Below are 17,795 nucleotides of genomic sequence, written 5' to 3'. Positions count from 1 at the left end.
CTTTATAAGTAATAAGCAAGATTTTAAAATCTATACGATGTTTAATAGGTAGCCAGTGCAGTGTTGACGTACATGGTGCGATTCTGAAGGTCAGAACGCCATGAGCTCTGGCACATGTCACGATTGAGTTTATCCGAAAATCGTACGGAGGCGGTCACACTGACTCACACACGACACGAATTTACTACGATTTTACAAACTCTGTCATAAGCATTACATTTTGCGCCACTCATAAAAATGACTCATAAAAAAATGTCCGCCACGCCTGAGTCCCCGGCCAAGATGGCTGCCACGCCTGAGTCGGACGCGGAGCTTAGGCCAAGACTGAAAAGACTGATAGCTAGCGTGATGGACTTACCACTGATGTCGGTGAGAGCTGCAGGCATCCCGGTGACGTCAGCGCTCTCAAGCCCCGCCGTCTTAGAGGTCCTGCCATACTCTGCTGCCCTTCCTGTAATGGCGGTCGCCATTTTGAGTGTGTGGGCTGCACACTGTGCTCCTGAGGCCTCTTCTGTCCACGAGTCTGCTCCAGAGGCCTCTTCTGTCAACGGGTCTGCTCCAAAGGCCTCTTCTGTCCATGAATCTGCCCCAGTTTGGCCTCTCCTGCCTATGAGTCTATCTCAGAGCCCTCTTTTATTGTTTGGATCACTTGTAAATAAAACTGCACATGGGTTCTCACTACGCTCGCCTTCAGTGGACTAATTCATTACAATTACCCATTTGAGCAATGCAGCCAGTGCGACCCAATGTTCCAAGACAAAAGTTTTTCTTTGTCTTTTAAACATAATTTTTTTGGTAGGCCAAAACAGTCTAAATGTTCTTAGGATCAAAACACAAACTCCCATGCATGTCTGCACAGCTGTTTTGCAGAAATCTCTTTATTGGTGTTTTGCTGGCACTCATAATGATGTAAAACCCTAAAGCCTACAGAAAAAAATTAACGAAAGAATGAGTTTAAAAAATAGATAGAAAATGAATGCCTCCTTTTTTGGATCAGTGAAGCAAAGCAGAAAAGCCTGTATATATGCCAGCATTGAATATAATGACCTATTTCTGATGATAATAAGCAACTGCTCCGTTTGGTCAAATAAGGATACTGTGAGCTATGAGGGACGTGGTCTGGGCATAGCAATCTTGCAGTCATGATAATGACACTTATATAGTATTCCACCATTCTCAGGTTCAGCTTGAGTTCACAATTGTCACAGCAGTTGGCTGATTAGCATTAGTATTTTGCTTATTATGTGATATGCGGCTCAAGTTAATTTGAGCTGTTAGGTGCAATCACCGCACTACCAGTGAGCACTAGCCATCAAATCATGTATAATTAAAACATTTATATAAACATTTATGCTCTTCTTTCAAGGTTACATTCGGCACGCATGATCCAGTGTATATTAGTCAGACAAGTGCTTATAGATTCATCATATCAAAACTGGTTCAGATTTGTCATGGGATTTGCATGTGAATTCTTTAAGTGTCTGTGGTTGATTAGCACAGACAGCTGAACTGAAATTCTTCATGCAGCATTTATCAGCAAACCACACATTCATTCGAGTTTAATACACGGATCATGCCACGGAATAATGAAGTCGCTAACTGAGGGACCTTTTTATGAATGCTTTGTAATTCAACAACTGATCCATTTTAAGGATGTAAATATCATTAAAGAGACTTTTTTTCTAGCTAACACAGGCTGATAAGTTTCTGATATTTGGACATCTTTGTTCAGTTTTGGAAAAGTACCATCAAAGAAAGTCATTAAACGACCTTCATTTAAAGGAAAACAGAGTGAAACTGCTGTTGTCATGCAATGAATTATCTGTGTCATCTTAATTCAACACCTGGAAAAAATACTGTGTGACTAGAAAAGGACAAAGACAGAGGACATGTGAAGATCAGCAGCAAGAATTATGGGTAATGTTATCACCTTATATACTGTGTCACAACTATTTTATTGTCCCTTTTACCAAGACTGTGGAAATGTGCTCTGTGAACTGTTATGGGAACTAGGATGCTTCTGTAATCCTTCTTATGCAACTCTTTTCTTTTCTTTTCTTTTCTTACAGCTCTCTCATGGAATGATAAAACATTTTTTAACTGCATAATATGGAAATGTACACTGTAAAAAATATTTTTAAAAGATATAAATGAAACAAAGATGGTCATACTTTATTTTAAGGTCCTATTCTCGCAATTAACTAACTATTAACTATGACTTTTGCCTCAATAAACTCCTAATTACTGCTTATTACTAGTTAGTAAGGTAGTTGATAAGTTTAGGTATTTGGTAGGATTAAGGGAATATGAATATGGTCCTGCAGAATAAGGCATTAATATATACTTCATAAATGGTAATACACAGCCAATATGCTAGTAATATGCATGCTAATAAGCAACTAGTCAATAGTGAGAATTGGTCCCTAAAGTGCTACCACAAAGATTATTGGAGTATGTTTTACATGAAAAAACTATTTCAGATTTTTTACTTTTCTACTAAAATTTCATGTTTAATTCAATGCATTACTGCTGTTTCTTAGTAATTAATTGTGAAATTTACTAGCAATTTCTGAGTGAAAATCCACTTTTTTTCACATTTTTGTGTACATCTGAACTCCAACTGTAAAGCTGATCACAGAAATACTGCTTATCACTAAAAATAAATGTAAGCCATGTAACTGTTATGTCTGAGAAAGTAAAATGCCTGTTAGACATTTGTAATATTATGTTTTAAACATTAAATACTCTCACTCACGGTAAGCACAGCCATACACAGCCACTCTGAGGCCCACCCGGCCACTGGGGCTACACTCCAGAGGAACAAAGCGGAGGAACCGGGTTCTGATAGACTGGCTGAGTTTATGGTGGACCACGCTGTCTGGATTCACATTACCCACCAACCTCTGTAAACAGACAAAAAAGAAAATGGTTTTCACTTTTCATGAATATGGTGCACTTTGTTGTCTCAGTAGTTTTCTGAAGCATTAGAGGCACAAATCCATGTTTTTGTTGTGAGAAGTATTAGATATATTAGGACATTTGATTATTAAAGGTAATAATGCTAATTAGTTTAAAAATAATTCTTTTTAAAATTCATTTTATAAAATTATCAGTATTAATTATCAGTCCATTTATTTTACATTTTGATTGTTAGCAAAAAAACAAAAAAAAAAACAGGGGTTTCAAACAAACAATTGGCAGAAACGACCAAGTAAAATCACATTTTCAAGTCCTATTTTACACCACATTATTGGAAAGTGCCCTATAATATTTTAAAACATTCTGGTTGATCAGACATTTTCTGCAGATGAAATGCTATTTTATGTATATGCCAATCCAGTTGAATGCAAAGAGCAGTATTTCTTTTGAAGGTCGTAACAGTTTATGTAAATGTCAACTCGATTTTCATCTGCTAGCACTCATAATTTGACAGTAATTTGCACCCGAGTCACTTCACAGTTGAGACTTGCATGGAACATGAGAACCGATGACCAAAATGCCACATGGTTACGGATTAATCACAAAAAGAAAACATCGACTTTTTTCTAAGATAGACTTTTCCATGTCCCTTTGAGATAAATAACATCAACATTATCATCACCTCCCCTGGTGAGCCACTCACAGCCCAGAAATGCTGTTATGATGCCAGCAAAAACAACAATCTGACGTTAGTGACTTTAAAGGCCCTGTTTTGTTTTGCTTGCAGACACACTTGGAAGAAGAAATACTGCACTAGCCAAAAGTATTACGGATAGCACATTTGTAAATAAGCAAGCGTGGTGCATTGGAGTTTGTGGAAGATCTACTTTAAAGACTCCACTCTTAAAGGAATAGTCCATCCAAAAATTAAAATTCTGTCTTTCTGACTTTCTTCTGTGCACACAAATATATCTTCATTGTGAGATTAAATATCAGCAAGACATTTTTGTAAAATGCAAGAGTGGTTTTCAAAATGATGACAGATTTTTCCTATTTTGGGGGTGAACTGTTACTCTTACTCAGTTTTTATTTTATTTTATTTTTAGTTGTTTTAATCTCATTTATGCATTTTTAAAGCTTTTTTTGCACTGATAATCATTATTTTCATATCAAATCAGTTCTGTACTTTGTTATGATACTTTTCCTTCCTTTTGTAAAGCAGTTTAGGTATTGTTTTCCATTGTTAATTGCATCAATAGCAACATGAGCACATTGTCATTACATCACCAGCTTTTCATCGACACTCTCATTTGAGCACTCAGTGACGACAACATCCTGTCCCTGACTGCTTCTTCCTCTGAGAGGGAAAAAAGAAAACAACAATACATCTATCCAATTACCTATCAGCTCACCTCAGCCCAAGAGCACAGTGGAGCTCCCACCGGATAAGGGGAGATGCCCCGGTTACAGGCTGCCCACGTAAACAGCTCCTCTCTACACTCCATTAACTCTATTCCTGTATGGACTTCTGCTAGACCTCCTCCTCCTTCATTAAGCCTCTGTGCACTGCTGACGTTATCACGGACTCTCCATGGACCGTTTCATCAGCCCGGTTACGTCTGCAACTGTTACATCCTCCTGTGATTCACCAGTCATCGCTTCCCTAAAACCAGCGTGAATTCACATCAGAAAGAAGAGCCAACACAAGATGAGCTCAATTGGGGTGGGTTTTGTATTTGTTATCTGACAGGAAAACACTTGTCGGTGCTTGCTATGTCTTTTATAAAAGACTGGAGACAGTTCATTCAAATATCAAACCAAAGTTATTATTGTTAACTGAAACTAAAACGATTAAAAACATTTTTTACATAACATAAAACACATTTTTAGATGAAAAAAACTTAAACTAAATTAAAATTTGATAGGATAATTTGATAGGATCATTTTAAAATAACACGTGATGAATGTTTTACAACTTTGTATCAACAGAAATCGTTTTTTGCGTTGCCCACGTGTCGAATCGAGCTTCCATTGACCTACTGTAAGCATTGAATTGCACTCTGTCCCCGGAGAAGCGAGGGCCCGAGAGTGTCAGAAATAGACAGCACCTCAGTGCCTCTGTGACCATGTTTAAACGAGAGCTAAGACAGCAAAACTGTCCCCAGACGACAGACAAGAAGTCTCTTCCTTCCCTCTCTCTGTCTCCAGTGTGCATTGCCTGCACTAGGAAACATCATGAATGTTTTATTTTCAGTCATTCAGTGAAGCAGAAAACAGATTAAATATCTAAAGAGATCCAAAGGCCTGGCAAGTAACGATTTCATCATTGTCTGAGAGCTGTAAGGGTGTCGCTAGCATGTGTACTGTGAGCCAAGTGAGAAACTCACACACTAGGTGATTTTTTAGCACACACACTTCTGTGAATCTGATTCTTGCCTGCTATGGCTGAATGCGTCGCAGACTTTTACATCAATTATACTTTATGGCACCCAAATGGGCCACCAGGCTCATGCTTTAAGCAAGCTAATCTAACGAAACCATGGGTCCTCCTATCGATTGCCTATGGGGCTGCTCAAGCCTCTGTGTAACGTGAGACCTGAGAGGTATGGATGAGAGATGGAAGGTGAGAAAGAGGGACATAGAAATAAATTAGTTGATTTAGCTACCCATTATCAATGACATGCGATTAGTGCTTGAGAACAATAATAAGATGAACTGACGAGCAAAGATTATATAATATAAAAAGATATAATATTTATATAATATATCATATTTAGGGCTGTCAATTAATTAAAAATAAAATCAAAATAATTACATAATACGCTGATTAATTAAACAAATAATCACTATTATTAGCATATCTTTGCTGAGAAATGTCTGAAATTAAGATTATTTTATTGCTGCATACAAAAGCATTGAACAAACATTACAACAAGTGACTTAAAAATTCAGTATCATTTGTTTTATTTCCCTTACAGAATTTACACATGCATAAGGGGAAATGATTCAAATGCATAATTTTCTGACATTTTTTATAACTAAAATGCGCTAGTTCAAACTGAAAGAACTAATATTTTCAATATAACTATATATAGCAAATATTTCCTCACGTATAAGAAATTGAAAGAGAGAATAGTTTGTTTTATGTAGCTTTTGATAGTTTAGTGCAATGGAACTAACTAGTTCAAAAACAGAATTGTGTCAATGATAAAAGCTTAATGAGTTCAAAGACTTAGTTTGCCACTTTTGAACATTCTATTTATTCAAGCACAACAACAGTTTTGATGTCGTAAGGTAAAACCTTTGTGGTATTAATCCTAAAATTTGCTTGAATGTACTGCCAGGATTTCACAAAATCCGCCCTCTTGAGCAGGGTACATCCACTTATATATACAAAAAACACTTAAAGTGTTACCAGTTTATAAAAGTGTGTCCCTCCTGATTAAGGACTATTAGGCATGTTTTACTACCTATTCTGTTCAAAAATTGCCATAAATTAATAATAATAGCTAGAAGTTGCCCATTAAGATTATTACACATTTGATTGTCATGAAATTTCATTTGAGGGAATGAGGAAAACCATATTGTTTTCACAATAGTTCAGAGAGCTACTGTATGTGGGCTCAGTGCCAATACTCAACTTACACCTAATTCAGCTATGCTCCTACTTCAGCTAGGCTCCAAACACATTACAGTATTCACATTGCTCCACTCATGCTCACAGTGTGAATACTGTAACCTGTTAATATGACCACCAAAATAAATACTTTGTGTGTGGTGTGAAGCAGGACTTATACATTCATGGTGAGAATGCAAGCTTGAAATCTCTTCTGTCAAAAAGGAAAGAAAAAGAGAACAACAAATAAGGATAAAGAGAAAATAAAGGTCTTTCTGTCAATACAGCACTGCTTGAAAGCAAAATGATCCACCATATGGAGGTAACCTGGATGTCATGACTACATAACTGTCAGTTTTAACATCTGTCATGTTGTTAGCATTTTCCAGTTTGATTCCTGTCATTCTAGAGAGCAGATCCTCCCTGTTAGACTGGGAATTCTCTGGCTATCCTTTTCACATCCCAGAGACACTAGCACACTTCACTCACACATAGACTGTCTGCGAAAAGAAAATGACAAAGGACGGCATGAACACAGCTCAATAGCTCGAAGCCCCACAGGCTATAAGACAAAAGAAATGACTGTGGTGAGGCCCCCACAAAGCTTATGCAGTCAGCAATTTTCCGTCAACGTAGGCGAATCCTGTTTCCCTGCCAGGAGATGACGGCAATACAAGATGAAGACAAAGAATGAAATGTGTCAGTGAAACTCCAGCAAGATACATGTCAACAGCTATTTCTGCTTTTGAAATGCTAGCCTGTCTTCAGTTCACCAGGGCCACAATATTAATGTGACATGAGCTGTCCGGATCTCAAACGTTTAACCAAAAATCAACACCTGACTAATGCATAAAACTGACTGTTATTGTTGACTGGTTATTGATTAAATATACAATAAATGCATGCTTTTACAAAATGTACTTGTTGCTTCCTCTCTATCCTCCTCGGTCTCGCAGCAAACACTATTACACATCAACACACTCAGCAGCCGCAGCAGTGCAGACTGGAGAGAGCAATTATCTGCCACTTCGGGGAGCCCATTCACACCTTCCTATAAGAAGACCTCTGACATACAGCGGAGGCAAACAAGCTCTGCGGATGGGCCATCCTCTTAGCCCAAAACATTTGGCAGCTTTCCTCAGCAGATTCAGATACAACGCTCATTAAGCACCATCTTGACAACAAATTAAGAGTGTTTTTCTTCTTATTCTTTTGATTGACAAGTCATTCTTTTCATTTAGCAGACACCTTCTTTTCCAAACCTTTTTTTTACTATTATTAATGTTGAAATCTGTTGTTGCTAAATATTTTTGTGGATACTGTGATACTTTCGCCCCAAGATTCTTTGATGAATAGAAAGTTCAAAAGAACAGTATTTATTACATTGGGTGTGAAAATGTGTAGATTTTACTGAATACATAAGATTTAAAGCTAATTATTGCATTACAATAAATGCTGGTGTTTCAACTCACTATATAGATATATAAACTTACATAATCTTAATTACCATTGATGAAAATGTATATTTTCAATACCTCACTTATGGGAATATATTTCTGTTTGTTACATTTATATTCTATTGTGAATTTCTTTTATATGATGAATGGATGTATCCTTATGTAAAAGGGCAAGCATCAATCCCCTAAACCTGGTGAATGACACATAATTATAAACAGAATATAAATAAAACCAATTGACTGCTACCTCAGAAGCATGTATATACAGATTACTAAATCAATCCTTTACACATGACAGCACAGCAGGACTCAGAATGACAGTGAATATAAACCATTTCTTACTGTATATCACGTCAAACATTCAGAGCTTTATAATGAGCCTATTGTGTATCAAATAAAAGTGCTGCTGGAATATTAATAAAGCTGAGAGAGACTCCAGACATTATTATTATTACCGCATTGCTTCACACTGTTGAGCAGTGTTACCTTTACACTTCTGATCAACTTTATTCTACATTTCCACCACATTAAAAGCTAATTACAGCTTACTCGACTGTAATCTTCTCTTTTCATTAAACACACTTTGAAAATGCCATTATATCTTTAATAAAGCAGTGGTCTCATCGTTTGAGTATAATTACAAAGCAGCAACAGGGGACGATGAACATTCTGTCATTTACAAGCGTTCTAAGTGTAGAGGCCAAGCCTGAGGACAAAGACAATAGATGCGTTGGTGGCTCAGCATCAAGCTCTCTTCAAACACCTGCAATGATTGAGAGGCTGTGGCAGGTTCAACATCATTAGAACAATCTATTTCAGGAATCTCAGAAATTGCTAGCAGCAATTTGTATGTTCGTAACTGAACTCAGAGTTCAGTTAATGGGATCAGAACTTTTCAGCACATGAAAATATGCTGCACTAAAGATGTTCAAAACAAGAATATCTGCAGCAGCATAGGTGATGCGTAATCAATTAAAGCAGTAAATATTCAGCCGCTAAAAGAGATAATCAAAAGGATAATGATCTTAGTTTCACATGCTCTTCGGAAATTGAATCCAAACAGGCCGATCAGAACCCTGACACAAAGCAAAGAAGGGGTTTATTTTGCCCTAATGACCGGGTGAATGTACATTATCCCACTTATTACTCACCAAATAAATAAATAAATTGACATGAAATATTGATTTGAGTTGAAATTATATGATTATGTGAGAAGAAAGAGACTGCAGAGTGATAAGAGAAGCATTGAACTAGCCCATTGTGGGAAATTGGTTGTCAGGGACAATGGTGAAATATACAGTTTAAAGATCATTACACAAAAATATTCAACTGCAGAATGCTGCGATTGACCAATCAGAATTGCGAATTCCAGTGCACCGTGTAATACTTTTGCATAATGACCGCTAAACTGTATAATTTACAGTTGCCCCAGACAGTCTATTTCCTATAGCTGTGCTAGTTTGCTGTATTTTATCACTCCACAGTCTTTTTCCTCTCACATAATAAAATAATTTAGAGCAAAATCAATATTTAAGATAAGCAGCTATATAAGATATATAAGATAAGCAGCCAGTTATTTTTGCAAAATAAGCCCCAACAGGGTGAAATGGTACTAAAATACACACACTTACCCCAACATTGTCCTCTAACATGTACTGCTTCCAGATGCGTCCGGTGTCACTGTACAGGAGCATGTAGGCACTGATCCAATCATTGCTGCCATGACGACCTTGCGTGGCCACCGCTGTCACCTCCATTCGGTCCTTGAGGTCAACTTGCAACCAGGGTGACCTGTCCGTCGACTCTGGGCTCCACCCACCTCCTCCTAGAGAACCCCATAAGACCTCTGTCAATGTTTATCAAAACATTATTCGATTTTGAGTGTCATATGATGTCCTTGCTGAAAAGAAAGATGTATGGGAGAGGAAATTGGCACTGGCTTTCATTTGAGCAACTACATGAAACTATCACAACTGCATTTCAATTTGGCTTTCAGTTGGTTTTGTATTCATAGTGTGAGGTGCTGTCAATCAGTAGATGGCCTCCACTCCAAAACAAGCCAAGAAGCGTCAACCTCTTGACCTCGCTTAACATGTACAACATTCACTTTGGATCTGCCAGCACATGTGTTCTCTATAAAGTTGCATTTCTGCCTCCACAATCCTCCAGCTCACTGCATGGAGAAATTGGTCTGAATCAGGCAGAGAAGTTCATTACTCAAGCACTGCGGACACCACGGGAGTAGATCAGAGCAGAATTTCAAACTGGGGACCTCTGACTTGAAAGAAGCCGCTTTTACACAGACCCCCTAGAGAGAGGAATCATTTAGTTTGTTACAGATGCATGCGGTTAAGGTTGGTCACATTTATAAATAGCTCAGAGGACATGCGAAAAGCGAAAGCTCAATAATGTATCAAGCCTGCAATTTTCTGGAGATGGAGTTGTGGTTTTCTTTCTTGCCATTTTGGGCATGAATTAAATTCACATGATGATCTTCATCTTTTCCCCGTGATTTATTTATTTGGTTTTAAACAAAAAGTTGAGATACAAGGTTTATACTGACGATGATGCATTATCATGAAAATATTTTGATACATTGCCTTGGAAATTTTAAATAAGAAAAAAAAAACATTGTTTAATTGTATAAAATGTTGCATAACATTTGTATGATATAACCTTAAACAAACCTTATACAATATACATAAATATATGAACATGCACACTACTGTTCAAAAGTTTAGGGTTGGTAAGATTTTTTAAATGTTTTTGAAAGACTATTTTTCTCACCAAAACTGCATTTATTTAATCCGAAATACAGCATAAACCGTAACATTGTAAAATATTATCACAATGTAAAATAACTGTTTTCTATTTGAATAATTTCATTTTTAATTCTCTGATGATAAAGCTGAATTTTAATCAGCCATTACTCCAATTTTCAGTGTCACATAAAACTATTAATTTCTTACAGACCCTAAACTTTTGAACAGTACTGTGTAAATATTTACACATGTAAAAGAATGACAGCGTTACAAACTCAAATACGTCAATAAATAGTCAGTATAGCATGCAGTCTATAGGCAAAAAAAGGGTTACTGTACTCAGAAAAGGTTCAAAGAGTTCATGAATAAAAGGCACCCATAACACTATGACGGCTTAAATTTCCCAAGTGTAATTTATATTGTCTCCTTAATTGACACGTATGAATGAATTAACATGCAAAGGAGAACTTACCATCTCTTTTGTTTAATTTGGCAAAGTACGCAGCCCGACTGTCTGAGAAATGTGAAGAGCTCTGAAAGGAAGTTGCAGGCAGAAGAGATGCCAGAGATCCATCACAGCTGTCTGGATAACACAATAATAAAACAGACAAATATTAGCTAATGTGAAAACAAACCCCTCTTCTTGTGAATGTGTAACATATTTTCCTCAGACGAATCTTTTTCTGTTTAGATCATCCATCACACAGGTGCGATCTCTTCACTAATAATGATACCTGCAAATAATCCGGATAGTGTGGAATTTCATGGCAAATCCACATTTATGCACCTCTTTTGTTCATATCAAACCAAGTTGCTACATTTTGAGAGTTTGAATAACTGAATTAACTTTTTTCTTCATAATTTCAGAAGCTGCAACATTCTATTACCTGTAGATTTGAAGGACAACCTGAAGAAAAAATAAAATAAAAATCAACATAAAGATCTGAGCTGAAATTAAGCTTAGCAGTTATTTGAAAATAATTAAACAAATGCACACATAAAGGTTTGGCATTGACATGGTTTTACATGTTTTAAAGGTTGTATAATCTATGTAATTATAAAAATAATAATAATAATGGTTTCATGGTCAGAAGCTTAAAAATGAGATGGAGAGAAAAACAGGTTTCTGGGTCAAGAAAGCAACTGCTGAAGGTTATCTCTATGGTAACGGCAAAATATACCACTGTACTTTGGTAAAGTGTCATAATTAGGGTTAAAACTCAGTAGGGGTCCTGACTTTACTGTTTGATGGACAGGGTTATGTGCTATATTATCATGTAAAGTTCACAGACGAGACAATAAACCACCTATTTATTCTATAGTGTGAAAAAACTCATTCCTAGCTTACAGAATTCATCACAAAACAAGTTAATCTAGAAATTTCCAAAAACATTTAGTAAAAATCTTGCCCATAAAAATAAACATTCTGAAAGTTGTCCCACATGAAATGTCCTCAATAATGGCTTCAGGACATAATTACTTTAAAACCGACTTTTAACCACCGCATGTGCCATTCCTGAACTGTAAAGACAAACGCATGTTTTTAACAATGACTTAAAATCAGAATGAATTTAATTAACATGTCGACAAACTCTTCTTGAACCTTCTCTTGGGTGTCTGCTACAGATGCTAAACTTCTTTCACTGTGATTTTCATTACAGCTCCCCAAATGATGTGAATTATTTTGCATTGCAAGCAAAGGCCTTGAGGCAGGAAGAGAGAGATATGAAAGGGTAATTGGATATCAATAATTACACATGGGATTTCTCGGTAAACTCCCTACCAGTGTTGTATTCCACAAAGACATTTCCATTTAAAAACATTCTGCCGTACTTTATGTTTGCCGTCCAATGTTACAAGCCAGAGTCTAAGGCTTAAAAGGGCACTTAAATAAAATTGATAGCTATGAACATCATGAAATGATGATAGTCATCACTTGTTGTAAGTTCACAGGGTCTGATCTATACATTCTGAATATGAATAAGCACTTTAATCACAAAAAAACATCACATACAAATGCTGCACACTCCTTTTAAATTTAGATGACATATGTTCAGCTATTAGCCTCCTGCTAAGCGCTAACCACTTTTGACCTTCATACATATGTGAAGTCACTGCAGTGTCTGAATCTCTTCTTGTCATATTCTTATGTTCAAGCTCTCTTGACCTTTGCAGATTCCCAGTGATGAGACCAAAAAAATTAGACAACAAAACCGCTTTTGTGAATTCTGCCATGAAACGTTAATCATTAGGAAATGAAAAGCTCTTCTTCAAGCAGACTCTACAAATCTGAGTTAGCATGCATGAATTCCATCAGATGAAAGTAATGAATGTTCATCCATTTATGGGAATTTGAGTTTTCAGTCATTTTGCCAGATGATGATGGCTCGACACTGACATTTAACAGGAAAAAAACTGTGTTTGGCATTTATTAGAAATATAGCTATTATAGTCTCCATACACAGTAAGCAATTAAGGTGCATTCAGTTATAATTTGGTGCTAATTGAAAAAGTTTTACACATTAAGAAACAAATTGATCTATTGTGAAGAGTCATCTGAATTGTGTACACTTACATGAGATTTACTCATAATAGTTTTTTATAAGAAGGGTTTTAATTATGTATTGTTTCCTTGTTTCACTATGTTGAAATGACGTGACCCATTGTGTTTCACTAAGCGTCAGAGAAAATCTTCATGCCTCTTGTGAAAAAAGAAGTGTGCTTAAAGGTCCACTAAATTGCCTTGAAACCAAAGGCTTTAGAATACCCAAGACGTGTCACTCGTATAGTTTTGAATGGGCAAAAATGCAACACTCAGTATGGCCGCTCTATCTAAGGAAGCCCCGCCTTCTGAATAAAAGAGCCAATCGAAAATCGGTATAAGGCTACGTCTACATTAATCCGGATACATTTGAGTTTTCGTTTTAAAACGCTCTCCGTCCACATTAGCGTTTTCAAGCGTTTTCTCTTCCACACAAGAAACGTCGGAAAACGTCAAATTTGCCTTACCGCACATGTGTAAAACCTCATAAAAGCTCACTGAGATGATACAGACAAAACAGGCATAATACATTTCCACACAATTCTTCTGGCAGGATCATTTCATTTACGGAAATATCTCATCATTCACTAACGTGTCCATGTCGCACTCACTCATGTTTAATCTAAAATGCAACTGCCCTCATGTTTTGCTGCAGAACAGCAATTGTGAGTAAATTTTCTGTCATCTTTTTAGGACTGTAATATGAAGAGTGTACAAAGTAAATATCTTTAGCAACAGTGTAAAAGTGAATAGCACATAACAGGCACAAATACTGGTATAATCATAGATGTCTATTGGTACAATATGCGTCACATGACTAAACATGCGTCATCGTTTTCAAAAGCGTTTTCACAGTCCATATTACAACGCGAAAATTTTCAAATGTATCCACTTTGGAGAGCGTCCTTGACAAAAACGCCATCTCAGTGTGGACGGAAGCTCAAAACGGAGAGAAAAATATGGGTTTTCAAACAAAAACGTATTAGTGTAGAAAAGGCCTAAGTCATCGTGTCACTGCAGCTGCTGTTAGAAGTCCCGGTTGCTATAGAAACAGTCAGCGGTCTGAGATGTGATTAGAACTGTTCATGCACACTGGCTGGTCTAGCCTGAAAACTAAGGTTTTTTTAAAGCTATTTGAACAAAACAAACACTATTTATGAGACAGTTGTTGTCAGATTTCATTGGTGATTTCAAATATGAAATTTAATCATAAGCTTAGCGCCCAGTTTTGGAGAATTTGATGTTTCCCCATTCAAAGAGATAGGAGCTGCACTTGCATGCAGGCGTTTCAAAGATGGCTGCCGAGTGAAATGACTTGCCTTAAAGGGACTTTGTTTGAAACATGCAGCGTTATTCTATGTGGTGACGTAATTTCAACTGAAACAGGAAGACAGGGCAGGACATATCAAGCAGCTCCGCCCCCCTTTTAAAATCGTCAATAGCATTTCATTTATATCAGCTTGGGTCTGAGCCGTTGAGCTTGGTAAAGCCGCATTTGACAGCTTATGACAGCCACAGTCTAATAAATTACCCCCTTAGATTCAATGTGAAACTTACTAAAGCAAAACAATGACTGTAATCATGCTGAGAATGTATAGTTTGAAAAGTGTGTAATATAATGGTGAATGGCACTGGTGTTATCTATTCTACTCAACAGTGCTGTTTCTAATACCAAGTCTGTCTAACAATTTCTCCTCCTAATCTCACCCATTTTGCTATAAAATATAGCATTCTGTGTAGAATTCAAATGGGTCCAATACGTTTTGTGGTCTGTGCTGACTTACGCATATGATCTGCTCTGTGCTATTTTGTCTCTGGACCGGAGCAGACTGTGTGCGCGCTGCAGTGGTTTGCAGGACACAGTGCGAAACCAGACTTCACTGGACTTCACTTCACTTCACGATTATTTTGGTCAATATTGTAATCACGAATATTTAACATGATTATGAGTGGGCCACATGACCAAAACTTTATATGAGTGATTTATTTAAAGATAGCAATATATATCAAATATTTTCTTTAAATAAGGTTTCTATGACATCTACAGTTTAGAGATCAGCAAAATTGCACAATTCTCAATACCACAGCAGAATAATATGATAACTCATATTAGTAAAAAACAAAACAAAAAAGACTGTCAGTGTAATAAAAACAAAAACAATTAAAAAAAGGCAAATGAAACAAACAGTGCTTTAAGTTTTTTTAGCAAGTCTAAAGTATTAATTTAACAGCCTACTACAGAAATTGAATAATTTAATGTAATAATAAAACAGCATAGTCTTCACTGTAAGAATAATTAAACTTTCTTTGTTTCTTATTAAAGCAAAAAAAAAAAAAAGTCCTTCAGTCAAGAGCAGTGAGTGATTTTCTCTCTGTCTTTTGTTGTTTGATTAATATTAAGCACAGTCGACAGCAGGAATAGTCTGTTGTCACTTTAAGAGCCGCATGGATCCAATTTACTGTTACACACATATTTTCATTCTCAACTGTTTACGTTCACTTAAGACAGTGTCACTTTTGACACTTTTTTTGCCTGTATTTGACCATTTAGGCACGCACCTTAAGCTAAAAGATGAATTCCGTGTTCTGTTCCGTGTCGGAGCGCATGCACAGAAACCTCCTGAGGAACAGTGCAAGACAAGTTATCTTTCGCGCTTTTAAAAATCAACTTTAATAAATCAAGCTCGTCCCATTTTGCAAAAGCCACGTTACATGATTTTACTGAAATTGGGCTTTTATGGAGGAGCAAAAGCGCACTGCTAGAAAGGGGGCGGAATAGGGCGCAATAATCATATTTTCTCAATTATTGTATTTTCATAGTCGTTGGAGGCCGAAATCGAAACTGTATTTCGATTAATTTCGCAGCTCTAATTTACACTCTCTGAATCGTTTCCTGTCCCCTATAGTGCACCACGTGCCATTCACCATACTGAAAATACTAATTCTATGAACATGTGACAAAGGGCATAACACAGGCATAAACACTGGTATGGCATATGCAAGATGAAAAGATTTGATGACAGAGAAAATGCCCAAGTTGCTTCTTTTTTTACAGGACATGTAAGGAAATTAATTATTGTGTTGAGAGAACTCTCTGAAACTCACTAGTATGAGTGACTAGTAGTCATTTATATAAACCTCAGAGACACTCATGCTGATCCATGTTGATCTGGAATTTAGTGCAAATTATTGAACAAATCTGAATCTTTTGATGAAAGGAAAGGAATCAAAAGTTGTTTCCTTTCGCATTACTGCACAAACTTACGAGGCCGATGACAAGAACCTTTTTAGAGAAAGCCTGTGGCGGCCCCGGTTCTCCCTGTGTGCTCGTTGAGCTGCGTTTAAGATTGCTGTGCCTCCAGCGTGGAGTGGCAGATTACGAGTACAGCAATCTGAGCGTGTCAGCACTCACAGGCCGCTGATCCGGGATAAGGCAGGAGTGCAGATCTGCTTGGACTCCGACGCTCTCCCCATTGTTCCTCGTCTCCATGCCAGTGCACAGCCAGACACTCTAATCTGCTGTAGAGCAAGTGAGGACAGTGAAAACTGTCCGCCAAGCGATTACAATAATCACTGCATTCCAGCCATCTGTGAGTCGAGAGCTGTGTTCATTTAGCGGATCTATTTGGTTTCAAATGGTGACCACGACAGGCTGAACGGAGCTGAACAATGTTTTCAGCTCAATGAAGCAACAAGGGTTGAGTGCAGATGAGGTAAAATATCATTCCATATTGCTGCAAAAATCCTCTGCGTGACCTGACTTGACTGCACTCATATCATGTATGTGAACAGATGCCTGTAATACCGATTTAAATGAAGAGGATCAAGCTGTTTTCATACATCTGAGTGTCTTATACTCCCGGCGTGTCTATTACATATCAGCCGTAATACATCAGAGCTCCTCTGGGATTATGTTGATCAAACTGTCACACGCTCTAACAGCACCATTCAAGCCCTTTATGATTTAACCCATTCATTCTTCCTGACTGATCTCTATTCCTCTCATTTCTCTCTACATCATAATTAAAAAGTCTCATTAGCTGTGAGAAATGTAATTCATATTACACCACACTTTGTTTGAGCATTTATTCAAGTAAGGCATTTCCTCAAACCGTACAAACGGACTGGTTCAATAGAATGACTCAGATTTCTAACTTAACATATCAGAGAGACAGAGAAAAAGATGACCGTTGAGGTGAGTGCTACATCGTAGCTTGTTATTAGAAAAGATCTGAAAGTCTGTATGGTTTCTCTTTGGTTTTGACTTCTGAATGCAAACAGACATGCATACATCAAATAAACCACCAGAACACAGAGTGCAATATGGGCAAAAATTGGTATGCTAATCATGTTTTACTCCAAGAATTTTCCATATTGCACCAATTTTGCTCAACATGTTGTAACGAATCAGTCCACTGAAGGCGAGCGTACTGAAGAACCCATGTGCAGTTTAGTCACAGACGTGATCCAAACATCCAAACAATAAATGAAGATTAGAA

At 37.1% G+C, this 17,795-nt stretch overlaps 1 protein-coding gene across 1 annotated transcript in view; it reads right to left on the bottom strand.

The window, feature by feature from the left end:
• The window catches only part of LOC107658203 (contactin-associated protein-like 5), a 64,869-nt gene extending 48,099 nt beyond the window's left edge, over nucleotides 1-16,770 (bottom strand). The window contains exons 1-5 of the mRNA XM_016446662.1: nucleotides 16,709-16,770; nucleotides 11,642-11,661; nucleotides 11,227-11,337; nucleotides 9,624-9,817; nucleotides 2,756-2,903 (exon numbers count right to left, since the gene is read on the bottom strand). Coding sequence (XP_016302148.1) covers nucleotides 2,756-2,903; nucleotides 9,624-9,817; nucleotides 11,227-11,337; nucleotides 11,642-11,661; nucleotides 16,709-16,770 — 535 coding nt within the window. The remainder of the gene's footprint in view (nucleotides 1-2,755; nucleotides 2,904-9,623; nucleotides 9,818-11,226; nucleotides 11,338-11,641; nucleotides 11,662-16,708) is intronic.
• Nucleotides 16,771-17,795: the final 1,025 nt, after the last annotated feature.

This window comes from Sinocyclocheilus anshuiensis, unplaced genomic scaffold (assembly GCF_001515605.1).
Source record: "Sinocyclocheilus anshuiensis isolate Anshui unplaced genomic scaffold, SAMN03320099.WGS_v1.1 scaffold263, whole genome shotgun sequence".
Taxonomy (NCBI): domain Eukaryota; kingdom Metazoa; phylum Chordata; class Actinopteri; order Cypriniformes; family Cyprinidae; genus Sinocyclocheilus; species Sinocyclocheilus anshuiensis.
Note: the sequence above shows the minus strand (reverse complement) of the source record. Positions and strands in the feature narration are given on the sequence as shown.